The 25,787-nt window shown below is 38.2% G+C and overlaps 1 protein-coding gene across 1 annotated transcript in view; it reads left to right on the top strand.

Annotated features, from left to right (window-relative positions):
• The first annotated feature begins 552 nt into the window (after positions 1-552).
• NSMAF (neutral sphingomyelinase activation associated factor) overlaps positions 553-25,787 on the top strand; it is a 38,988-nt gene continuing 13,753 nt past the window's right edge. Inside the window, exons 1-17 of the mRNA XM_040065095.2 lie at positions 553-669; positions 10,400-10,489; positions 10,591-10,669; positions 10,761-10,828; positions 10,914-10,950; positions 13,742-13,792; positions 16,139-16,210; positions 16,589-16,636; positions 16,762-16,814; positions 17,324-17,453; positions 19,249-19,320; positions 20,154-20,262; positions 22,273-22,449; positions 23,436-23,515; positions 24,839-24,929; positions 25,023-25,086; positions 25,207-25,258. Of these exons, the coding sequence (XP_039921029.1) occupies positions 617-669; positions 10,400-10,489; positions 10,591-10,669; positions 10,761-10,828; positions 10,914-10,950; positions 13,742-13,792; positions 16,139-16,210; positions 16,589-16,636; positions 16,762-16,814; positions 17,324-17,453; positions 19,249-19,320; positions 20,154-20,262; positions 22,273-22,449; positions 23,436-23,515; positions 24,839-24,929; positions 25,023-25,086; positions 25,207-25,258 (1,326 nt within the window). The 5' untranslated portion in view covers positions 553-616. The remainder of the gene's footprint in view (positions 670-10,399; positions 10,490-10,590; positions 10,670-10,760; positions 10,829-10,913; positions 10,951-13,741; positions 13,793-16,138; positions 16,211-16,588; positions 16,637-16,761; positions 16,815-17,323; positions 17,454-19,248; positions 19,321-20,153; positions 20,263-22,272; positions 22,450-23,435; positions 23,516-24,838; positions 24,930-25,022; positions 25,087-25,206; positions 25,259-25,787) is intronic.

Consider the following 25,787-nt stretch of genomic DNA (forward strand, 5'->3'; position numbering starts at 1 on the left):
AGGTTTTCCACCCGGAGGGTGGTTGGGCACTGGAACAGGCTCCCCAAGGAAGTGGTCACAGCCGCACGCCTGACGGAATTCAAGAAGTGTTTGGACAATGCTCTCAGGCACATGGTGTCACTCTTGAGGATGCCCTATGCAGGGCAGGCAGTTGGATAATCCTGATGGATCCCTTCCAAATCCGCATATTCTATGATTCTAGGCTTTGAACACACCTCGTGCCCGGACAGCTTCTGTCACACGCATTACGGGCACAATGATCTCACTGCAGTGGCACTACACTTAAAACTTTTATTTTAATCCACGTAACAAAGCTGTTTCGCAATGTAATACAGCGTGAGCTTCCCGCCGTGTGCGCCGCGAAGGCCCCGAAGGCCCGCAGAGACACCGCAGCGCGGGCGAGGGCGCAGAGCCGGCAGCACCGCCGGACTCCATTTCCCCGGCCTTTTCCCTGGGCCACCTTCCCCCGCCTCTCCGGCGCTACAAACGGGGCGGGCCGGGCTCGCCAGCCCGGCTGCGGCCGCGGCCGGCCCGCTCTCCCCGCCTCCCTGAGGCGCGGCCTGGCCCGGTCCGGCCTGCTGTGGCGGCGGCACCGGCAGCTCGGCCGGGAGGCTCCATGGCTTTCATCCGCAGGCGGCGGCTGGAGCGGGAGCTCTACTCCAAGGAGAGGTGAGCGACACTGCCCCGCCGGCCCCGGCCGCCCCCGCTCGGCCCCGGCCCGTGGGAGGGCCCGGCGGAGCTGCGGGGCCTCCGGAGAGGCCGCGGCGCAGCGCCGGGAGGAGAGCCCGGGCGCTGTGCTGCCCTCCTTGTTGTTACTGATGAGATCAGGTGGCTGATGGTTCCCCTGAGTTAGGGCTGAAAAGGGAGGGGAAAGGACCTGGGAAAAAGGAATGCTGCTTGCCTTGCATAAACTGCATGAAAAATAGCGTTTTGTAGATTTTTTTTTTTTTTTTTAATATTAGTTTGTTCTCAGTTGTGCTTGTGGCATGGAGCTCTGCTTCACTGTAGTTTGTTGGGATTTTTTTTTTTTTCCCCCCTGAACACTATAGTCAGTGTACTGTCAGCCCTTAAATTACAGACTCTGTGTTGTCTCTTTAAAGTGTTAAATTCAATTAGCCCGTTCCTGCTTGCTGACTGACTTTGTTTTGTTTCTGAACGTACAGCAAAGGTTTATCAAACATGCTTGAGTGTATCCTGAATTTACTCTCTTATTTTTAGGTAGTGTCCCACTTTCTTTTGCTTGGCTTCGCTTTATCTGTCTTGTCAAAAAGTTTCAAAATCTTTTGCAAGCTTAATATTTCCACATAGGAAGTCTCTGTGAGAGCAGCAGGTCGACACAGCAGAAGAACACCGGCTTCTCTGGGGGGATCAGAGATCCCCAGTGGTCTCCTGCGATTGGAACCAAGGAAATAGCAGGCTGGTCCAGTGCAAATTCCTGGTGCAGGTCTCTGCTGGTTACACAGCGCTGTTTATTGTTGATGAGAAAACCACATGATGAAAAGCTGGACTCACTCTGTCCGTATAAATTCTGATTCATAGCTGTACAGCCAGTGAAGCTACCACATCCTCTGAAGTGGAATTTTTTTTTTTTTTAAATTTATTATTGTTTTTTTAAAGTACAGATGTGTTCTGGGTCATGTTTTGTCTTCTTGAATATCTTATTGCTTTGGGGGCTGCTGTGGTCTCAGTTGTGTGTGAGGGGCTGCAGGGAGAAAGGACAAACTACCAGTGTAGAAGGAAAAGAGAAATTTTTTTTATTGTAAAGTAAAGCATCTTAATTGTAGGAAAAGCAAGTGAAATGGCTGTGTTAGTTGTATTTTGGCTATAATATAAAGACTTTTTTTTTTTTTTTTTTGTGGGGAAGCTGAGAAAAAAGGCCAAAAACAGACTTGTCCTTAAGAACCCATGTGGGATCTAAATCTCTTCTAAAAAACCCTGAGAACAAACTCAGCATATCAGTGTCAGCCTTTCTGATCTACAATTATTGATGAGAACTTTTTTCTTTGCTCATACTTGAAAGCTTATGAAGATCTTATTATTTGAGCTTGTAATTTGAGCACTTCATGAAAGATCAGTCTCATTCTCACTTGCACTGGCAGCTTTTCCTGTATCCCTGCAAACTCATTTCTTTGTTTCTTCCCTTCTTCCCCTTGCCTAACAATTGATATTAGTATGAAATCCAAGTAAATTTATGTATTTTGTACACTATATCAGGTCCTTCCCTCTCCCTCTTTTCCCGTGCTTTTCTCAATTAGGAAATATTAAAAGCAATTAAGTGATTTAAAATATTTTGAGCTTAGTAATATCAGATCAGAGACACTGCATTTTTGTTGACTGTTGTCCTTATAGTTCTACCTTAAAACAGCAAAAAACCTGCTTGCTATGGCTTAATTGAAGGGACAGAGTCTGAGAATTTTTTTATCTAGGTGCTGGGTAACTGTTAGAGAAACCAACTTCTGCTTGAAAGCTTTGCTTGATCTTTGTATATAGGTGTAGATATTTCCTAGTGAAATGGCCAGGACTTTTTAAAATTTTGTGGCAACTGCATTTGATGTGTGTTTTGATTTGGGGTTTGTTGTTATTTTCTTTTTTTATTTTTGTTTTTTTGTACACTGTTTTCTACTAAACTTTAAGCTATAAAAGTTCCAGTTAAGAGTACTGTGAAACTTGGTAAATTAATCTTCATATGCAGTTGCTTTGGCAGAAAGGAAGATCAGATTAGTTTTAAGTAATCTGAAAAAAAAAAAATTCTTCTTAACTAATTAGTCCACTTTAATATCTAGTTATATAAACCTTCTTTTCTGACTGTATGCCATTTTCTGGTAGAAAACAAGAAAATGCTGAAGTCCTGTGTGCAGGACACTTTATTTAATCCCTAAAATATTCATCCTTTATGAACAGCAATCCTTTTTTACAAGCACTTTTAGTTACAAAACATCAAATTAGATGATCTGGTCTTTGGCTCAGGTCGTTGCTTTCTTTATAAAATGATTTCTCACTCTGCTGGCAGTGTGCCCAAATGCAGGCAAGTGTAAACACTGGATATGGGGGCTCTCTATACAATTTGTATACAGCTGCTGTTTGTCTTGCACCCTGCTTGGCTTCATGTGTGAGGGGTTCATCTCTTCTGCTGGAAACATCACTCACATGAACCAACCTACTGGCAGCATGTGGGTGCTGCAGATGGATCTCTGGTGTGATGGTTGCTTGGGCATTGGATTTATATATATATACATATATACTTTTTTTTCTTTCTTTTCTTTTTTTTTTTTCCCTTTTTTTTTTTTTTTTTTTTTTTTTATCAGTAGCCTTATCTTACTCTCTTGGGACAAAATGTGCATAATGAAGGCTTTTATCCAAACATCAGCAAATGAGTCCTACAGCTGGCCTAGAGATATTTTGTTCTTGTTGGGAGGAGGTTTAGTTATAGAGTTGGTTTTGCATAGCTGTGTGCTGCTGCTAGATTGGACCGCCCTGCTTTTTCATCCCTGACAATTACCTTCTGTTATCAGGATGGTACTTCCAGTTTCAGATCAAGTGATTATGCAAGGTGTGTTGGATCAGCCTCTTGAAACCCTTGTGTCCAAGTAGATTTCCATCATGTGCTTTTCTGATGAAAGGATGAAAATAGTAAGACTTCAGTCACAGATTATAAATCTAGAGCAGGATCAATGGGTACCTTTCCTGGGTGGTATAAATAGGATTTGCCAAGGCATTGATCCCTGCATGGTCATAACTGTGTCCAGTTTGAATAAGTTCAGTGCTTCAGGTGGTAGGTGAAATTGGCATATAAAATAAACTGTGGACTTGTTTTGTATTCCTTTCCCCGCCCCCAGATGCTGTTGCATGTCTGAGTCTTTTTCAAACTGAAGTATAGAGGGACATGCACATCAAGCAAAGTAACAGTAAAATTCTCAAATAGACTAAACCTGATGCACCACGTTTTTGTTCGGAGGATATTTTGTAACATCTTGGCAGGATTTATAAACCCTAGGTTGTAGTTTGTAAAGGGTGATTGGCTTCTTGGCTGCATACTCAGAACAATGCTAGGAATGTTTGGGTGCCTTTGGGTTCCCAAACCTTGTGTACTGGGAATGGCATCATATGAGCTGAAGTTTTATGAGTGTTTTCTTGATACTTAGCGCTGAGTTTTTTATGTGTCTTGGGTGTGTTCTTGACTCATATTCCCCAGACCTTTTCTGAGTGTCAATTATTTGATTGCTCTTTGAAAAAGGAAGTGGGTTCTGTTTTTCTTAGCACGATGGTTACTTTTTTCTACCTGGAGTTGCTTCTCAAAGGAATACTGATTCCCTTCACAAGAAAATACCTTCCAACTGAATGGCATATGAATTTTTCAGTTATTCTTAATATAATCTTTCTGGGACTATACGAAGACAGGAAATTTTAAATAGGTCTTAAAGCAAAATTATGTTGGCATGCTTTAATTTACCTCTTCCCTGAAGTGCAGGCGCTTACCTTTTAAGCTCAAACAGCTCCTCATAGAGTGTTAAAAGATTAACTCTTTACTCCACTAGGTTCTGTATGCTTTGAACACTGTGTGGGGATTGAAGATGTTCCAACACAAAAGCTCTTAAAGCCTTAATTAAAGTTCTCTGAGGGGATGTAGAGATGTGTATGCCTACACTGTACTGATCGTCCATTGCTGTAGCTCCTACTCACCCAACAAATACCTTCAGACAGACAGGCATAACTATGGCTGAAGATCTTTCCATTTTGGATCTGGGAAACTCCTTGTGTTATTGAAGTTTGTGATGTTGGTTTTTACAGCTGTGTGAGTTGTTACAATAAAAGATATTCCCCTATCTAGCGTGTTCTTCTTTCTTCTCTCTCCAAGCTGCTGCTGTTGATTTTTGAATGCAGAACTTGCATTAAACCTGAGATTTAACAGTGTAAGCACCTTTCTACCCACTCTAAAGCTCAAGGCTTTGGATAGTGGCAGCGGTGGCTACCAATTTATTTTACCCTGGAAAGTGAAACTGCCTCTTTCCCAGCATCTCTTGACAGCAGAGCTGCTGTGTGCATTTGCTGCATTCCAGAGGGTAAAGTCTTGTTCCTGACCACCTTGTTCTTGTTCCTGATCCTTCACATGGTACTGTTCTGGTATTCCATGTACCCTTCTGTGCGCAAAACTATCCTGGAAAATTCCACAGCTCTGATTAGAAGCTTGCCTAATGGCATGGCTGCTGATGTGATAACTTTTAAAGTCAAAATTGGCTGTTCTCCACAACTGGAAGTAGTTTTTGAGGCATTACAAGTGTGTGAGACCAGCAAAGTTACTGAAGCTGCCTTTTTTTTTTCCTTTTGACTTCTGTTTACCAAATATTACATATAATAAGAAAATGCAGTCATCTAGAAATTTCTCTGAAGGTTTGCTTGCTCTTGGTCATTGAGGATAATGACTGGACTGTCAAGAGGCCATAGTATAAGGTGTTGAACATCTTGCAGACTCTTAACCCTTATAGATACTTCCATGGGGTTTGAACTTTCTTGAAAACCTTTTGTAATTTGTCTCTTTGTCATTTTCAGAATAATATATAGGGGTTTCTTTTTGGATAGCCTAGCATGTCAAGTCCATTGTACGAGAAAAAAATGGTCAGTGATCCCTGAAGTTGGGCCTGTGGCTTACTAACTTCATCAGTGTTTTGCAAGCCATTAGATAGCATTGTGACCACAACATTTGTGGGCACAAACCTGTCTTTATTAGGACACAAGCACAAAAATATCCTGTAATAACCTTTAAGGTGTGAGTTTTATTGCTGGATTTCAAAGGATTTTGTGTCAACAGCTATTTCCAAGCCGTAGTATTACCTTTCTCTAAGTATATTTTTAATAAACAATCATTAATGATTTATACTTGGGAAGTTTCAAGTAACAATTGGCCTATTAATTTTGAAAATGGATCAAAATTAACCACTTGCTGGTAATAAGAAAACTGTCTCAAACTTGATCCTTTTCTGTTTGCCTGAAAAATAATTTTGTCATATTTGTTTATTACTGTATTACAGGAATACAAAGTTTTAGAGCACCAGGCAAATGTGTTTAATAGAAACTGAAGGTATCTCCTGCAAATAAGTTAGAACCAGAACTGGACTTTGTTTGTTTGTTGGTTTGTTATTTGGTTGGTGTTTTTTAGATGCTGGTTCTTGCTGATAATTTAAAAGTGGGAAAGCAAATCAAAATCTTTTTCATTTTAGATAACAAAGCATTTTTGTACATTACCAGTTAAAACTTACGATTTTCCTGACTGACTGCTTAGATTGAGGGGGTTTTGTATCTTGGGATCAGACTTGAAGGCAAGGACTGGGGAAAGACTTACTTATTGTTACTTGTCTCGGCATTGATTTTTTTTTATCCAGGTTGCTATTCCAGGTCAGTGTGATAAAGTCCTAGGCTTACAGTGTGTGCTGTTAATTACACAGCACTGGGAACAGTACAGGTGCTCCGTGGCTGAAATCCAAAATATAATTTTCAACTCTTACAGGTTTAGCCAGTATCTTATAGAGGATAGCTCATGCATTCTCTGCCTACTGTTAATTTTTGACTTTTTTTTTTTGTTTTTTTAAATTTTCCTGTCATGTGCAGAATTAAATTATTATTTTAAATCTGTGCTAAACATGCATACAAATTCTTGTTGTAGGACCACATAGCATTTGATAGTATATAAATTTGGTATACCGGTCATCTCGATATCACAACTGTCTTTGGAATACCTCCTTTAGCTCTTTGGAAGGCAGTCAGCCCAAAGCCCAACAGCTTGGCTGCATGTTGAAGATCCCCATTGCTATAATTTTATAGCTATTATGATTGATGTCCTATTTTTTTCAGGCCTTCACAGCACTGTTTGCCTACTTATGCAACATGCCAGAGACTGACCTGTACCCTTGCTGTCTGTAGATACTTGTTAAACCTCCTGGCAAGCCTGAAGTATCATCATGTGCAGTGATGGTTCTCAAGAGGGACCCTGTTGATACAGGAACCATCAGTGGCTCTGTTTATTTATGTGAAAGATGCTTCTTCTGTGAAGATAAAAAGCTCTGACTGTACTCTAGTAAAATGTGATGAAACTTGACTTTTCTTCGACAACTCTATGGATCGTTAACACAGGCAAATGAAATGTAAATACTTGAGCAGCAAAGACTGAGATGAGTTGAGAAATTCCAGAAGGTTATTCCAGAGATCACACATCATAATCTTCAGAGTACATTATTAGCAGTAACTTGAACTGGTCTGGATTTGTTTGCCAGCAGTGAGATGCAAGTCTGAAATTTTGCCTTTGCTTATCGTATCATATTAATTTTAAAAGGGGCAGATTTTTTGTCATGGTCTTGGGACAGGCAGTAAGTTAGCCACAGTTGCAGTGGGTGCTTGAAGAAGTAGAGACCTGTGATTGCATTTGTGGAGATTTGATATCTGGCTCTGTCTGCCTACAGAAGTGACTTGTTGCAGCCTGAAAATAAAGGAAAATGCAGTTAGAGTAAATGGACTTGCAAGAAGAGTAGCAACAAGCATAGAAATGATAGGAAGAGGCTTCAGAACTACATGGAAGGCTCTGTGAAGAGTGGGAGGGGAAGATAAATATGGAAAATGCACTTAGCCTAAATGATGGACAGTGTTTGAGGAAAAATGCTTTTAACAGCTTCCAGCACAGCAATACAACCCATTTTCCAGACAGAAAAGCTGAGGTCAGTGAGCAGGAGATCGTTGCACAGGAGGTCGCTGGTCTCCAGCAGGAAGCTCTACAGTGATGCTGTCTCTGTAAGCCTGGAGAATGAGTACTCATGTGGAAGAGACACAGAGAGAATAGCAAAAGGATAAACTGGATGCTGCTAGCAAACATGATACTTAAAAAGGAGTGACCCTACAGTTTCCCCACAGTACCTACTTAACCTGTATAAAGTGTTTGAGGTTTTGTGCATATCTTCTCTTTTTTTATTTTTTTTTTTTTTTCCTTCATGAAGTCATCTGGTTCAGCAGCAGTATTATGCAGGGGAAAGAATACCTCAAATTCTTGGCACAGCTTCTGTTTTAGGGAAGATGAATTGATTTATAAAGTGACAAGTACAAAGATACAATAGTTTCTTAGAGGTAGTTATAATGAAAAATTTCAAAGAGAACTCTCTTGGTTTATGTATTTTGGCTTACATTGAGGATATTATAGTTATTGTGAATAACAGCCAATGTTTTGATATAAAAGCATGGCTTGTCTTGAATACTTGAGGGATGCCTACATTTACCAAAAACTTTAAAATATCTAGTAAATACCAGTGCTGTTGACAGGTGAATTTGGAAAGAATATAAAAATGTGAGGAGCTTGTTAAAAGAATAGGTAGAGACAAAGGTAAGAGCCCAAGAATGAAGAATTCCAGAAATGAAGTCTATTGAACAGGCATTATAGTTTTCTTGGAAAAAAATAATTGTGGCATAAATGCCATTTCTCTGAAGCTCATGTTCCCTGTATCAATGGTGGCTGTTTTCTAATGAAAGAGAATAGATTTTTTTCAAACAAATCTGTTTGTTCTTGACTTTTTAAAATTATTTAAATAATAATTGCCTTATGGATAATAAATTGGATGTTTATACATACTAGAAAGAAGATAATTTTACTGGTGAATTGCTCTTTATACATCCAAACACAGCTTTATTAGAAAGCTTTAAAGATGTGATAGAACTTGCAAGATCTGAGTTTGCAAAGTCAGAAATTTTAAGTTTGTCATGGATGAATTCACCCGGATGATATGCTGAAAAATGGGGTATAATGGTAACTGCATGGAAGTACTATGTTTCACATCCTGACTATAATTCCATATGGCGCAGAATAACCCTTGGGTCAGTTGGGGTCAGCTGTCCTGGCTGTGTCCCCTCCCAATTCCTTGTGCACCTCCAGCCTCCTCGCTGGTGGGGTGGGGTGAGAAGCAGAAAAGGCCTTGACTCTGTTTAAGCACACTCAGTGCTTAAATCTTTGAATTATCAGCAGTTTTCAGCAGAAATCCAAAACAAAGCCTCATAGTAGATACTCAAAGAAACAAGCCAAAGCCAGCACAATGGGATCATTAAAAAAAAACTGTTTTCAAGAGGGAAGAGTAAAGATAAGGCCATTTTGAAAAAGCAGCAGGGCAGTAGGACAAAGTATCTTGGAAACACGAGCAGTTTTGAGTATAGAGACCCACTCTTACTTGTAGTTGCAGTAAAACCTTTATTGTTATGTTCTGTTTCAGGTAACACAACACAATCTTCAAGTGCACAAGATATATCTTCAATGACACTATTTTTTCCGTTGTGAAATATGCTTTTTTAATGAACGTGTTTTTTAATGATTTTAATGATTTTTCGATTCCCTCAGTTCATTTTGTGAACTCTTGACTTATTTACTGCTGTTTGAATACTGCTCTGGGGACACTTGGTGCTTATTAGTGTTTTCACAGGTATTTCTAGTGAAGCACATCATGGGCAAAGTACAAAAAGCTCAAAATGTGGGTGTAAATAAATACTAAGTGCTTGTGGAGATTAGACCAGTGCTCCACACAAACAAGTTGTACTTCCAACTGAAGTTGGTTTTGCTTCTCCTGCTGTGCCAGTATGCACTGGCATTCTCTACAGAATGAAACACTCAATGACCGAGTGTTCACACTGTTAGAAAGTTGTTGATTTTTGGTCACTTGCAGCAATTTTAGTTAAGTTGGTAGAGAAAGCATTTTCATATTCTCCCTTGTCTGGCCTATTTGCATTTATTTGGTACCAGCACTGGCATTACTATGATGCTGCAATTAAATACTTTCAAAGGCTTCAGTTTCCTATTTTTGTTTTGTTGTTGTTGAGTTTTGTTGTTAATCACATTCTTCCATGAACAGGCTTCCTGTGGGCTGAACAGAGGTACAGAGGAAGTACAGAATGTGGTTTGTGAGGAAGGTAATGCTTCCTCAGAGGGCATCCATCGAATGACTCAGTTGTGTTCTAAAATCTGGGCCAGTGTAACATTTCAGACCAATGTAACTTGGCTTGGCTTCAAAACAATCTAATTCCATCCATTCTAAGTGATTAGTTCCTGCCCTTCCTTTTTGTGTCATTGCATGTTCTGCCTGACATACACTGATCAGAGCTAAAGCAGAAAGCCTGTCTATATTAGAAGAGTTTCCACCTAAGACATCAGAATCAAATATCTAACTGTGTGATGGAAGAGCGTCAATTGATCTTCTTCACATGTACACAAATTTTCCGTATAGGTTGTTATTTTAAAAAGCTAAATTAATTCATTATCGGGGTGTGAGATGTATCAAAGAGATCAGTGAAAGCTTTCCAAAAACTCATTATGTTTTAGTAAGAATACAAACTGTTATGGTATTTTCTCTTAGAATAAAAGATTTTTTTTTTTCATTTGTAGGTTTTCACTGCTGCTTCTTAACCTCGAAGAATATTACTTTGAACAGCACACAGCTAATCATATTAGAAATAAAGATTGCAAAGATGAAAGGTACAAAACTTTTACATACCCTGATTTACTGGAGTCATTCTAGGCTCATGTATCTTGAACACATGCACAACTTTTTTTGTTTTTTTAATTGGTCCTTTTAGAAAATTCAGAGGCTCCCTAAAAATCTGTTCAAAGTCAATTATTTTTGAACCAGATGACAATATCCAGCCCATTATCAAGGTAAGCAGTGCAAATTTAAATTTCTTGGTAACTAAAGATTCCCTTTAAAAAGCTTCTAAGAAAGACTGTGTATTTTTATAACTTGCTGCAGATACCATTGAGGGATTGCATTAGTATAAAAGCCCCAGAAGATAATGAAGCAAATAACCCTTTCACACGGTAGGTAAATTTGGGATACTATATGTATTTAATTTCCTTTAATGCCCAAAAATCCATCATTTCAAATATCTTATTTGCATTTTAGGAATACATCTGGTGGGATTTCTGTTGTGTGTAGCCAGGTAAGACTTGTGTGTTATTAATTCTTGATGTATAAATGGGTGAGGTTACATAAATGAGCAAGCCTATGTTCCTGAATGGTATTTTTCCTCAAATCTGTAGTCCAAGAGTGGGAAGTTCACTGAAAACAAAGCCAATTAGTGTCAAAAACTTAGCATTAATGTGAAACTGTTGATGCTGGAAATTGCAAACTGTTGATGACTTCATTAAGTCATTAATTCAATAAACTGAACTTTTTGCCCTGTGCATTTTATAATGGAGCTCAGGGAAACCTTAAAACTGAATGAAAACAGGGGAATAGAATGTAATAAAACTTGGTTTTAATCATCTTTAGTTTGGTCTTGTTATACTGCTTTCATCTGCTTTCTGCAGCATGTTGTGGTAATGACAAAGCCATCTCGGTCCCTGCAGTTCAGCTTTGTGAAAACTCTGGACTGTGCTCTGTATCCACCAAATAGTTTCCAGAAGTTGTCCTGAAATACTGTCTTCCAGTTTCAGTCAAGAGTTGTGATTGTGGATGTGTTCATTCTTAAAGTTAACCAAGGGTATGCATTTTAAATTCTGATAAATTACAGTTGACAGGTACAAAGCTGTAAAAGTTTTAAAAAAACACAACCTCACGTGTTCCTTCCAGGACAGAGCAGAGTTGAGGCAGGGAATGCAATTTTAAATATTCTTGTATAGTTCTAAAATCTGTTTTTACCAATGCCCAAAATTGATAGCCTTGCTCAGTTACATGCTGCTGCAGTCAAAAACAAACTCAACCATTTAATATTGTCTGTGCCAGAGAATTTTGTGGCTTATGTTGAAGTAATCAGTATATTTAATTTCATTTTGAAGCTGCTTCTGTGAAAAATACTGTGTAATCGGTTTCTTGAGTTAGCAGGTTTTCTTGTGTACTGAGTGATTTAAAAAAAAATATTTCTAGCTGCTCCAGGCAATGCTTCCACCATACATCATTGCTCTATGTTCTGAATAACAAGTGATTATAAGAAACATCTTGTAGGAAAGAGGAACTAAGTTTTAAGATGGCAAGCGTGGTTAGCACCCCTCACTCCTCCCATTTGTAGCTTGCCAGTCATCTTCCTGTCTCTGAGGAAATATTCTGAAATACTTGGGAGGCATCATAAATGCTGGTATTTTGTATAAAAGGCATGTGGACTTCCAAGTGTCGAATAGTCACTAGTTGTAATTATGACTGATCCTAATCTAATTAAAAATATGGGGGTTTAAGTAGAATTTTGGCCTTGTAGGAAACAACACGTAGGGAATACTTGGAACACCTTAAACATCTATACCTTTTAGACTTAGAAAAAAATGTTATTACATAGCTGGATATGCAGCTTTTCTTTATGTAACTGACAACTTAGAACTAATGTCTTTAAAATATAGTAAATAGGAATAATGATTTAAGATTATTTCAGTATTTTTTCTTGAGATAAAATTGGAAGAAATCCTCCAAAATAGGAAATTAATACAGCATGCTTAAGTTTTTGCTGAGCCTACAAGTAAAAAAAAAACCCGAACCACTGTGTCTACTTATGTAATGTAGAGTACTCAGTATAGTTATCCTGCAGAAGAGCAATGAATGTGAAGCAGGTTTTTCATTCTGATTCCATGGCCTGATTCAGGTCTGTCCATGCTGATGTCAGATGAAAAACACTAATTACCACTGTAATGTAGCACTTAGAGAGGCAGTGCTGAGCTATTGGGCTTCTAAGCCTCCCACTTGCTTTCTTCTAGCTGGATGTTTCTTGGAGTGGTCAGGTGGTGGAGGTTGGCTCTGTTGTCAGCTGGTGGGAATGGGGAAGACTGTATGGATTCTGTGTAGAGAGCATTGTCCACATCCGTTCTTGCAAGCTGAGTACTTGCCCTTGCTTTGGGGCTGCTGCCATGATGCCTTGGAGTGTAGAACCACAGGTGTGCTACCTGTAGGAGGGAAACTGAGGCACTGGGAAAGGACCTGTGATCAACCACAGCAGGTTATGCAGTTGTCACCCCAAGATAGCTGTCCAGTGTATTTTTGTTTAGTTCAGAAGCAGTCCTGAGCTTAGGCCTGAGATTTAGCAAGTTTGGGCTTTCTCTACAAAAGGCAAAACCACAACTTATATCTGGCTTGTCGCCTTTGAGATGGTGGATAATAAGGCACAGCGTGCAAATTAGTGTGCTAGCAGTCAGGTCTTTTTATAGGAGTTGTGAGAATGTTCTGAAGAAGGAGAGTAGTTTTATGTGGGTTTTGGAGAGGAAAGATGTTCTCAGAGATAAGGCTAGCACCAGAGAAATAAAACTGTTCAAAGGCATGGTATTGGATGAGGGAGGAAATCTGGTGTTCGTTGCAGTTGGAGCTGGAAGCAAAATGTTTTGCAGCAGAAGAAAGGCATTAATTTGAGAAAGTTTGCACAGTGTATGTTGTGAGTTGCCAGGCTGGAGTAATTCGTGTTTGGGCAGAACCTTGAGCCACTAAAAGAGGGAGAGGATCTGCCCTGCTGAATGTAGCTGGGTGTATTTGCCTTAGTATTGCAACTCCTTGAAGGTCATATGATTAGCATAAAAGCCCACTAATCAACTGTATAAGTAAGCCTCTGAACTAAATTGAGCCCTTGCCCTCCTTGCAGTTAGCTCATATAAAAGCTCATTGTTTTTCTGCAGTTTATCTGGGATAGTTAAAGCAGGGTATTACAACCCAGTGTTTTGCTTGCCTAAACAGTGTTCTCAGCTTTGTATTTGCCAGTACTTTGGATTAATTTTATTATTTTTTAAGGCGTGAATCTGTAATGTTTGTTACTCTTTCAGGTTTTTCTCATTAAAGAAAGAAATGTTATTGCACCCTATAAAACAGTAAGAGTAAGTATGCGTTTTTTTCACCACTCTTAGCAAACTGAAGTTTTGTAAGGATTTACGTTCTCATTTCTGAAAGAGTAAGATAATTATCATTTGAGGAATATGACAATGAAGTTCAAAAAAAAAGTAATTGCATATTGAAAAACATGTCTGAATTCTTCTCTGATGGCTTTCTGATACTTCTTGGAGGACATGCTGCAGACTTGACTCTTGCCATTTACCTTGATGTGGGCTCTGTGGGCTGACTGCTTGTGTACAGGGGATGCTGCATCCTGGCTAAGTGGATTCTGCTCAGTTCAAAGAAATGGCAAAAAAGGCTGCTCACAGCAGAAATTGGAGCTTACTCATAGTTGCTTTCTGCTGATGGGCTCCGTGTGTTCCAATTCTGAGTCTTGAGGCTTCAAGGCATGCAAGTAAGAGTTCTTTGCTTAAATTGTGAGATTAGTTAGAAACACAAAACTTTTATTATGTGGAGTTAATTCACATTTTGCCCAAGAACTGAAAAAGACAGGATTATATTTCTCAATGTATTTGTTTAAGAAACTTCAAGAGTGGTGGAGTCCATAAATTTGTATTACTGTAGTGAACAGCAAAGAGGCAAGAGAGGATCGCTGATCTCTCAACAAGTGCTTTGGGTTGATTTTGTGATTAGATCTGCCTCTGAACCAAAGTTTTTTCCTTTGTTTTTCTTCTATTCTGGTAATGCTTCATGTGTTGAACCTATTTTGTCTTCTAGTCCTTCCATGATTTGTTTTGCAGCCATGTGCAAGATTTGTTAAGTATCAGACAAACACCTTATCCCATTGCCAACACAATGAAAAGGAAAAGAATCTGAAGGGTTATTTGGAAAGCTTTGCACTTCATTTTCTCCTCAGTTATGATTCATCCACAGCTAAAACATTTCTGACAGCTAACCGTCACAATTTACTTCGCTAAAGTGCAGCTATGTTTCTGCATTTTAAAACAAGAAATCTAGTTCAGCTTCAATCTTTTCTGATTTTTTTTCTGTTGCTGCTAAATATCATCTACTTGAATTGTTGCCAGTTCCATATATGTCAGTGAGTGCTGTAATTGAGTAATACATTTTATCTTCCATGTCTTTATTTGATTGTTTCAGATTAATTACAAAATACTGAGCTGTTGTCTTTCAATATGGCTGGAGAGCTACAGAGACAGCTGCTCACAAAAACTGTCACATTGTTGGCTGTAAGCAATACTTGCAGACCATTCACTTGGATTTCTGAGAGCTGTGTTTTTTCTGTTGAAGGAAAAGTGTACTATGGATGAAATGTTGCAAGGCTTTTATCTAAATTGCTATTGAATTTCACGTCTCCCTATAATCCAGTTCCATTTGTTTTTCGAAGCATGCTTTACTCTTGCATTGCTGTCAGTTCAGGCCAGATCACATATATTACACTGAAGATCATCTAGATTTTCATGTCTTCCTTCCTTCAGTTTAAAATTAATCCAGTTGTATCTGCTCAACCAAAACACTTGGTTGTTTTTTCTAGCCTGGGGAATCACAAAATGCTAGAGAAACATGTTGATACAGTTTTATACTACATTCAGAGGTCATGGAAGGATCCAACAACCTTTGCTAAAATATGAGTTCTGTATAAAGTTAGTACCAGTCATATACTGGTTATGGTTATATGGTTAGTACCATGCATATACTTTTAATATACTTAAGTTAAAAATAGGACTGTGTGCTATAAAATGACACTTAAGAAAGCTGGGAAAACTTGGTAGGGGAAAAATGAGTGTGCCACATATGCTGGGTGATGTGTTAGTGAGGCTTTTGTAAATGCCTAGTCAAAATAGGCTGTGATTGGATTTGGGATCTTTTCAGCTCAAAACTACTTACGTAGATGACAATGACTAACTTTTTTAGCTTAGTCTTTAAAGATTTGATGGGTTGATGTCTTTCTTCTCTATGAAATACAGTAGCTGTTTAAAATGTAACATGCCATTTGCCAGTTCTGTATTTGCATGTGTTTAAAATAGATATTAAAATAGCTGATATTAAAATAGGCAGAACAGGTACTACTTCTACATTTACTGATCTTCACACTACATTAACTTAATCACTTCAAAGCTATTGTGCTGCATTGTATTAAACACCAGACAAAGTACTGCACAGAGAGCTTTCCACAGGGAAAATACATTTTTAAAGAAAAAAGATCAGGTTTTACATCTGCTTTTGGAATCTTTGAGATATAACACAACCTTTAATAGCATAGTTTTACCAGGTTTATTATTTAGGGGTTTATAGTTGAGTTTAGTTTGATTTTTTTTTCCCACTGAGTTCTATTTGAAATTCATTCCTAGTAAATGTACTTTTAATTTTAGGGTAGAACAGAACACTTATTCCATCTGGATGTTGCTGGGAAAGTAGGAGATGTTGTGCAAACTCTGCATCAGGTATGTGGTTATTTGATAGCCCTGCATAGTTCATCACAACATCTTTTGATATCTAATGTAGAGTTTTATTTGTTCTCAAGGTGAAAACCTTGGAGTATCTATTTTTAAAATGTAGAATTGAACACAGCAGCTAGTTCTGACAGCTGTTGTAAGTGATCCATATTAGCTTTTAGTATGCAGGGTGGTACTATGGAGACAAAGCAGTAACATGGCAGTAGCAGTGAATTACTATTTCTTTTTATGTCCTACTTGAAAAAGAAATACTAATAGATCTTTTAGTATGTGGTCACCAAGAATGCTAAAGCCCCTCCTGATTCTGTTTACTTTTGAACGGTGTGGCACATCTCTGTGCTATTTCACTTAAATCTCATTGTTTAGCTTTATAGGGCTTCATGTCTAGATAAGATGGGAGATCAAGCTGCCATGGTGAGTATCTGATTATTTCTAATATACCTGTTTAATAATGGAATTATGATATCACTGTTTAGTAATTAAGTTCTCATTGCATTTGAATCAGAGACCATATTAATTTTTCTTTCCTTCCGCATTAGATAACTGCTATATTGCAATCACGCTTGGCTAGAACTTCATTTGATAAAAACAGGTACTTTTCTAATCACTTTCTGCTGGTAAATCATTATCGTCTTGTTGGTTGATCAGTCTACTGCAGTGATGATAAGATGGCTGGTTGAGTTAGTCTAAGTTCTCTAATTCAGAGGGATAGTTTCTTTGTATTCTGAAGCATCTGGAATGGAGACTGGGAAATTCTGTGTTGTGAAGATGAATGTGTTACTTTATCTCCAAAACATTTCATTTATCTGTGAATTTGTTGCAATTGTGCATCAGTATATGCCACATAAAACTATAGTTTTAGAAAAGTCCACTGGCTTACTGCTCTGAGACTGGAGCACACTGTAGCAATGTTCTTTCTGGAGTTCCTGTTAAAGTGGAGGTCCCAACAAAGAACTTTATTCCTGTGTAAAATAGGCTTAGTGAAGTCCCCATTATGATGTCCCAAGTCTATAAGCCAACTAAAACTTTTCTAAATAATTTGAGGGTGCCTCTACCATAGTAAGAACTGGAGGTAAACTTACTCCTTTCCTTCACTTGTAGATTTCAAAGCATTTCTGAAACGCTGCATATGGAATGTAAAGCAGAAATGGTGACGCCACTGGTGACTAATCCAGGGCATGTGTGCGTTACTGATGCTAACTTGTACTTCCAGCCTCTTAATGGATATCCTGTAAGTGCCTCATAGCTGGTCTTGCATACAATGTGAGCACGCTGCCCTGCTAGTGGACAGTTTTACTTTTCTGTACTTTTTCTCTAAAGTGCACGTAGAGCACATATCCAAGAAGACTATTTTCGTTTATATTTAGAAGGTCATTCGTTTTCCTTTGATCTCTGCTGCCTTTAGTGTATCTCTTCCTCTGAGGCTTCATTCTGTGCTAACTTGCTTAAAGTTTACCTCCTACTGACAAAGCACAAAGTGTCCTTTGCTCATTCTCTATTAATATTTGAAGATCGCTATTTGTAACATTTCATTTAAGATAAATTTCTCAGTCTGATGCTGTTCAATGTTAGTGAGAGCTTTACATGTAGTTTACTTCGGGAGCTCTTAGTTGGTTTCCAATTAAACTGATCATTTCTTTATCTAGAGGAAAACTGAGTGTATGTTGCAGATGGATTATTGCTTTAGAATGTGTCTTGGGAGCAGTAGTGATGGTCTTGGCAGGCCACTGACAGCTGTGATTCTGTGAAATACCTTTAGTATGGACATGGCAGTAGCACAATCACCAGAAAACTTTTAATTCTCAGATTAATTTTTTTTTCCCAATTTGCTTGTCAGCATGTGAGATTGCATCAGCAGCCCTGGTGCTGCTTCGCCTGGGTATGACTGGTCCTGCAGTCTGGTGGAGCACAGTCTGGCCAGGGATGAAATACCAAGCTAGACCCATCCTCTTATCCCAGTGCTGGACTGACAGTTCCCTCCACAGGAAGGACCTCAGGGCTGAGGGCTGGAGCATACCTCTAGTGCTCTCATCTGTGGGGAGAGAAAGGAATCTGCCTAACTGGAGTGCCCTAAGGACAAGGAAAAGACAAACCGAAGATTCAGTGGAGTCTGGAGATTCAGACTCAGGAAAATTAAAGGGGAAGCTCTGAGTGGTCTGAAAGGAGTATTGAGTTAGAGAGATCTTGTCTATGACAAGAGGGAGGAACGTTTGGAGCTAGTACAGAGAATGGAAAAGGGAATTGGAGAAGGCATGTTTGACAAAGGAGGAGGAATTTGGAGGACAGACTTTTTAGCAGGCCCTTTTGCTATAGGTCAAGGGTAATAGTTTTAAACTAGAACAGGCTAGATTCAAACTAGGCAGAGGAAAAAAAGAAGTTTATTACCATGGGGGTGGTAAAACACTGGCACAGGTTGTCCAGAGAGGTGGTGGATACCCCATCCCTGGAAATATTCAAGGTTAGGTGGGACCACACTCAGAGTAACCTGGTCTAGTTAAAGGTGTCCCTGCTCATTGCAGTGGGGTTGGACTAGATAGCCTTTAAAGATCCCTTCCTACCTGAATTATTCTCTGATTCTGACATGCTGAAAGATAAGTCCAGGCAGGGGAAAGGTGTTTCAGTGGGATAAGGCTGCGGTTCTGATTGCACCCGCCAGGTGGCAGCCTTGGCACAGTTTGCCCAGCAGCCCAGTGGCTTCCTTTTAACACAGTTCCTGTGCTGCTGCTCTGGTGCCTGGGCATCGCTGCTGGCGACAGGCTCGGGGACAAAACACTGCTGCTTGCTTATTCCTGAACTGCTGTGCTACTCAGGCAAAAGCCAGCAGCGCAAAGACAAGCTTCCTCTTTTTAACAGAACTGCTTAGCATCACTATTCCACTGCTAAAATGACATGGATGGATATTGTTTTCATATTGCTAGTATCTGTAGTCGAGAGAAACTTCAGCTTGTCTGAGGAGAGTAAGGCAGAAGGACATAAACCTACTAGAATGTCTCCATCTTTTCTTCCCCCTCCCTTATCCCCCACAGAAACCAGTAGTACAAATAACACTGCAAAACGTGCGTCGCATCTATAAAAGAAGACATGGGCTGATGCCACTGGTAAGCTCAAGTACTGATTTTATTTTATTGTCTTGCTGTATATATGGTTTCTTAAAGGGGCCAGCTGAAACAGTCTGCATCATTAGGTAAAAAACATAAAAACTCTGTACTAAATAATGAACAGTACTCAATGTACTTTCCGGTTTTTTAAGTGTTTTCTTTTCCTGAGTTGCCATAAAGTTGAAAACAGAGTGAATTCTGACAAGGATGAAAAACTTCTTTTGTAAGCAGTCAGTGTAGGGGAAGGAAGAAGGCAATACTGTTAAGGAGCAATTCATTCCATTTATCTCAAGCACCTCTCATGGGATAGAATGAATTTCTCTCTCATGGTGTATATTCTCTGAATTGATTCATGGAGGAAGTTTGGTCACTGCTTCGTATTGAGACTAATGTGGAGTGATGGGTTCCACTGTACATGACTGAGGAATGACAAGAGCTCTGCATTGAAACCTCAGTTGTGTGCTTTCAGGGTTAGCACTGAAATTTCAATCTTGTAGAATTTTTTTTGTCTCAAAAACCATTTAAACCAAACGTACTCTTTTTTTTTTTTTTTTTTTTTTCCTAAGTGAATGGAGTGATGCAAAGAATTAAATATCTATTACCTTGGCTTAATCAATCCAGACAGAGCCAATCTATTTGCTCGGTGTAAACTGAATGCTGTTATGATTGGAAATAGAAAATTTAGTGTGACAGATTTTGTGGGAAAAACTGCTATCTAGTGTAGAGCCAAAAGTCTTAGATATTAATAACTGGAACTTTCTGTTAAAAAACACAAGTACTACGGCTTGTCAATAATCACTCTCATTTGCTTTTCCCCTCCTTTAACTTTTCAGGGACTTGAAGTATTTTGTACAGAAAATGATCTGTGTTCTGACATCTACTTGAAGTTCTACAACTATCAGGATCGAGATGAGGTCTATTTCCTTATTGCAACATATATAGGTTTGCAGTATTTATTTATTAATGTAGTGTGTAGTACCTTGTACAGGGAAGTTTGTCTGGATTTCGCTCTGTTAATGTGTGGGAAGAATGAGAAAAATAAACAGATATATGAGCTGTAACACTTTTTAAGAGAAATAAGCAAAGAGCAGAATGAATGTTGTGAAATGGCACCAATTTTGTTGTGTTTGAAGAGCTGAGTGTGCAAGCTGAGGTGGCATTTGAGGCAAAACTAATTTTTTTGATTTGCAACTTGATATGCACTGTCATTTAACAGCCCCCTTTCCCCCTCTTCAAAACAAAAAAAAATTAAACAAATGAAACAAAGCCCCAGAACCCTATCTTCAAAGCAAGGGATAAGTAAGATCCACTCAGTTAAATTGTGTTTTGCTGAAAAAAATGTAGACTAGCTTGTGTGTGGATCCCCCACGTCTTCCATTAAGACGCTATTAAGAAACTTTCTGTAATAGGTGGAATTTCAGTGTACACATAAATACCTGAAGTTTCCTCAGTCTTAGGAGTGGTTGATGAAAATTATCATTCTGAAACACTTGATTACTCATTTCTATTAAATCTTCTATGCATTTCCTAGAAAGTGATGGTTATTTTTTTACAGATTGTAAACAGAAATTTCCTTGTGTGTGTGTCCTGTAAAAAAAAAAAAAACAAAGGAGAAAAAGGCTGAGTTTTTCTGTAATTTGAAACGTTGAAACTCATATTTACTGCCAGTATTGAAAATGTTTATGTAAATTTTGTGCTGTTTTGTTATAGGACTCTAGTTCTGTTTCAGTCAATTCACCTACGTATCAGTTGACATTTCCCTCCTGCTTCACAAATAAAAATGGAAAGGCTACGAAGGAATCATAACTTTCCTTTAGAATTGTTTTAGTCTTCTAGATTTTTCTTTGAAAAGGAAGTAGATTCTGACATCATTTTCTCTGTTACTGAAATAGCTCTATGCTGTTACCCTGCTTCAGACTTTTTCTGGATAATTTTCTAAGATGAAATTTCAAGGTGTAAGTGAAAAATGCTGATCATGTTGGAGCTTAGAAATAAAAAAAGAGTGAACCCTTTCCTTAAAAGTGTTTGTAGTATCTCAGCATCTCTCTGGCAGCAGAAGAGCCTCTCTTTGAAGGTGCTAACACTTTTTACTTGTAGAATTTAAAGTGCTAAAGTGAAGAAAAGATTGGAATATGTCTTTCCACCCTATGCTGAGCTAAAATAGAGGCCTGCCATAATCTAATCGAAGTTTCTTTCTTGCCATCATACCATGTTTGCAGTCCTTCAATTCTACTGTTTCAGGCACTTGCCCAGGTGCTGTATACTGAATCAATGGAAGAAAGTATGAGAATAAATAAATAGCCCAGTTTTCCAGCTGCATACCTTGACATTGCAGCTAATAAGCAGAGAGTAGTGCAGTTTAAATTTCTTGAGCTCCTGCCTGTACTTCAGAGAGAACTCCAGGTGCGTAATTCCTGCTTTCTTGAGCGAAGGTCAAGTTTTCTTTTTCTCTACTTTCTATTTCAGTCTATCTGAAGTTAAATCCTGTCCATGTACATACCTGACTTTTTTCCACAAGTTACTGATAGTGGGTGTTGCAGTAAGAAAAACATATTTAGTTGTTTTCCTTGACTGAAGCAGAACTGCTTCTAGAAATTTGAAATCTTAAAGGTTGCCAGATTGCTGAGAGAGTTGTTCATGGTCTGCAAATATTTTTCCGTTCCACATAAATATTCATCGGTTCATACTGTGTTTGGTTTCAGCACTTCTTCTTTATGATTTTTTTTTTTTGTTTTGGCAAAATGCAATTTAGACCTGTTTGCAGAGATACTAAAACATGTGAAGTATGGTAACTGTGAAAACATGAAGCTGGCAATTAATTCTGACTTATTCTATTATGAAACTGTGCCTTTAATTATTTTATAGTATCTTGCATAATGTTAATCACAGTATAGTTTGGGGGCCAAACTCCAAACCTCACAACTTTTAATGTTGTACTTTATTTTATTTTAGAAAATCATATTGCAGAGCACACAGCTGAAAGTTATATGTTGCAGTGGCAGCGAGGACATATATCAAATTACCAGTATCTTCTTCATCTCAACAATCTGGCTGATAGAAGCTGCAACGATCTCTCTCAGTATCCTGTATTTCCTTGGATCATAGCAGACTACTCTAGTTCAGTGTTAGGTATGTGTATATAGAAAGGCAGGTTAGTGCATCATGACCAACCTGAAATGTGGGGGGAGGGGGCTTTTACACTGCATAAATTTCATGTTACATCAAAATGAACCTGGCTTGAGTGCTCTTGGATGTTTTCTTGTGGTCTTAGCGCTCCCCTTTAGCTTAGGAGACAAAATATCTCACCTTTTTCTCTTAAGCATTGCACTCCTCAGATACAGAGTATGTACCAAACATCTGCTTGGTTGCTTTGCAGATCAGCAGTACTGAGCATTCAAAGACTTTCTGTGATTCTTATAAATGGAAAAGAACCAGTAAAATTACTTTTTTTTTTTTTTTTTGGAACAAGTTAGATGCACTGAAATATGTAGAATCCAGGTGTTCTTTTATAATTCTTAGCCTTGCAGATTGAATTCAAGAGGCTGACAATGCTTGTGCCTAAAGAAGCTCCTTGATTAAGGGTCTTAGTGCAGTTTGTGATGGGATTTTGTCCTTTTGAGGTTTGTGTCCCTCTGCAAGAGGCATAGTAGGGGAGTCTCATGGTGTTCATCAGCACCTGCTCAAGCATTTCAATCTGATTGTATGGTGGGATTTAACTGTAGCCTGACAGAACTGTTAATGAGTAGGAAGATGATACCAGCTGCTTTTTTGCCTTTGGTAGCAGGACCTTGACTACACGATGCTACTTGCAATAACTGTCCCATATGTTAACTATTAGCTCTTAAGCAAGAGGTATGATATGATATGATATGATATGATATGTACTTGAAGGAAGATGAGTAGCCATTTACATCAAGACTTTATGGGATTGCAGGTAGTAAGGAGAGAGAAAATTACTGGAGAGGTTCTGTATTGGCTTTTGTTTGCTTTGTTGCTGCTTGGATAGGTTGGGGGTTTTTTTAGTTTGTTTTTAAATATTGATTAGAGTACATTAAAGTCTAGTAGAATGCTTGGTGTCTATAACGAAGTTTTTGTTTTGTTTTGTTATTTTCAAGATCTGACAAAGCCTGAAACATTTCGTGACCTTAGTAAACCAGTTGGTGCCCTGAATAAGGAAAGGCTGGATAGACTTGTGGTACGTATATCTTGGCATTTGTATGCTGAACATTTTGGGCCTTGTACATATTGGTAATAAAAGGAGCTTTGTGCAGCGAGCTTTGGGAATTATGTCTTATGAATTATTGTATCACAAGTTAACTATCAACCTTATCAGAAGCAAACATACCTATCACCATTCTACGTTTAATTTCCAGCTTAATTTCATCAGAACTAATTTTTTCAGTACTAATCTAAAATTATTTGAATCCATTTCCTCTCTCTTACTACCTTTTCATACATATATGCTTTTAAAAGCTTTGCCTTACTTTTAAAATAATACCCTGAAATCCATTTAATATGGTGGCACTGATATGCTATAAACATACATGGATTTATGAAACTTCAAAACCCATGGATTTAAATGTGTAACGTAAAGCACATGTTTGAAAGAAATAAGAAAAAGTAGTAGAAATCTTAAGTATTTCTGTTTAAGAGAAATACTGAATTTGAGGGAGAGTACTTCAAAGGGAGGAAATTTGGATCCATGGAGGTCAGAACACTAACTTGAAAATTTTATATGCTTATAATAGTGCACCAAGTTTTTCTATTACTCAAGGTAGGCAGGCTTTCCTTTCATAAGCTGTCAAACACATACCTGGAGACCTAGAAGATCCTCAGTTGCTTTGCTTTTAATTATTTGTGTAAAATGACTGTCTTCTATAGAAACTTAATTATTCCAAAATAATTTATGGAACATTAGAAAAAATAACACTGCCTGAATAACTCCATTATATTGATTTAAAATTTTAAAATATTTTAAAGTCATATAGCTTTCTAAGGTTGTGGAAGGCAAGTATATGAATAATATAGTGTTTACAGTAACAGTAAGATCTGACTTTCCTCAAACTGTTACTGGCTTCATGCTTACTGCAGTAAAAGTAATTTTGCTTTTATTATCATACGTTTTAGAGTAATTTATAGGAGCTTCAGACAGGAAGGAATCTTCCAGGTTGATGGAAGTCAGTATGTTCTTCCATATTCTCATTAAACTTGGTGTGAAAGACAAAAAGGATGAATTTGTTTGTACTTCTTTGAATTTGAGTTCCTTGACTTATGTGTTAAAGTGAGAAAGGAAAGAAACACTGAAAACCTGATAGTTCTGGATGCTCAGTTGTGACAACTATTTTGCCATATTGATTTACTGCTCTGGTTAAAACTGCGTAGATATTAGAACTTAAGAGGGGTTTTTTATCATCAGAGGAAAAATTGAGGGTGGGTAGTCCTAATCTGTGTTCAGTATTGAGGGAAAGCAGGAGTGCTGATTTGAAACAGACGTTTCTTTCTTCTTCCTATGTTGCAGGCACGTTATCAGGAAATGCCAGATCCCAAGTTCATGTATGGAAGCCATTACTCTTCTCCGGGTTATGTTTTGTTTTATCTCGTTAGAGTTGGTAAGACACCTTTTATATGCTCTTTGAGCAGACAGTTACCTCCAAAGCAGACAAGGTTTGGAGCAAGCTGATGCTGTTTTTCTTTCTCCTTAGCTCCAGAATACATGCTCTGTCTGCAGAATGGAAAGTTTGATCATGCTGACAGAATGTTCAACAGGTTTGTTTACATTTTGTCTATAACTAGGCTGGTTTTGTTTTCAAATATGCATCAATGGGGAGTGCAAAGCCTTAAAAAATACTTTTTTTAACAAACTTGTGATTGATTTGTCTTCTCTAGCATTGCAGAAACCTGGAAAAACTGTTTGGATGGCGCAACAGATTTCAAAGAGGTAAGTGGCTGGGAAATTATTCAAATCTTCTCATCTGTGCTTAGCTTTTTCATCTGCTATTGATTTGAGAGTGTTTGGTTGGAGTGTGTCAGTTTGGTTTTTGTTGTTTGTGCTTTTCAGTTGTGTGGGTTTGTTTTTTGGTTTGTCTTTTTTTAAGGCTGATGACTGCATTTTCTTGGGTATATTAACCCTGTATCAGCTCCGTGTTTGCTCATCTGTACCTGCTTTCTGGCTTTTAGTTTAGCAAAAGTATCATTGTGAATATTAATGGCAATACATGGGAATTACCAGAATGTGAATTAAGGTTGAAAAGACAATTTTGTGTATTGTCTGTTGGAATCTTGTAAGGATTTGGCTGTATTGCAGCACTGCATCTGGAGAGTTAAATTGTAGAAATAGTATCTTGGGTTTTTGAGCCTTGAGAAACCCTAACTTGTAGAATATGTTGAGAATAATAAACTGTCACATAATAAATACTGTTAAACTCCTTTATCAAAGAAACATTATTTAATACAGTGAAGCTTTAAAA

Source organism: Hirundo rustica, chromosome 1 (assembly GCF_015227805.2).
Source record: "Hirundo rustica isolate bHirRus1 chromosome 1, bHirRus1.pri.v3, whole genome shotgun sequence".
NCBI classification, from domain to species: Eukaryota; Metazoa; Chordata; class Aves; order Passeriformes; family Hirundinidae; genus Hirundo; species Hirundo rustica.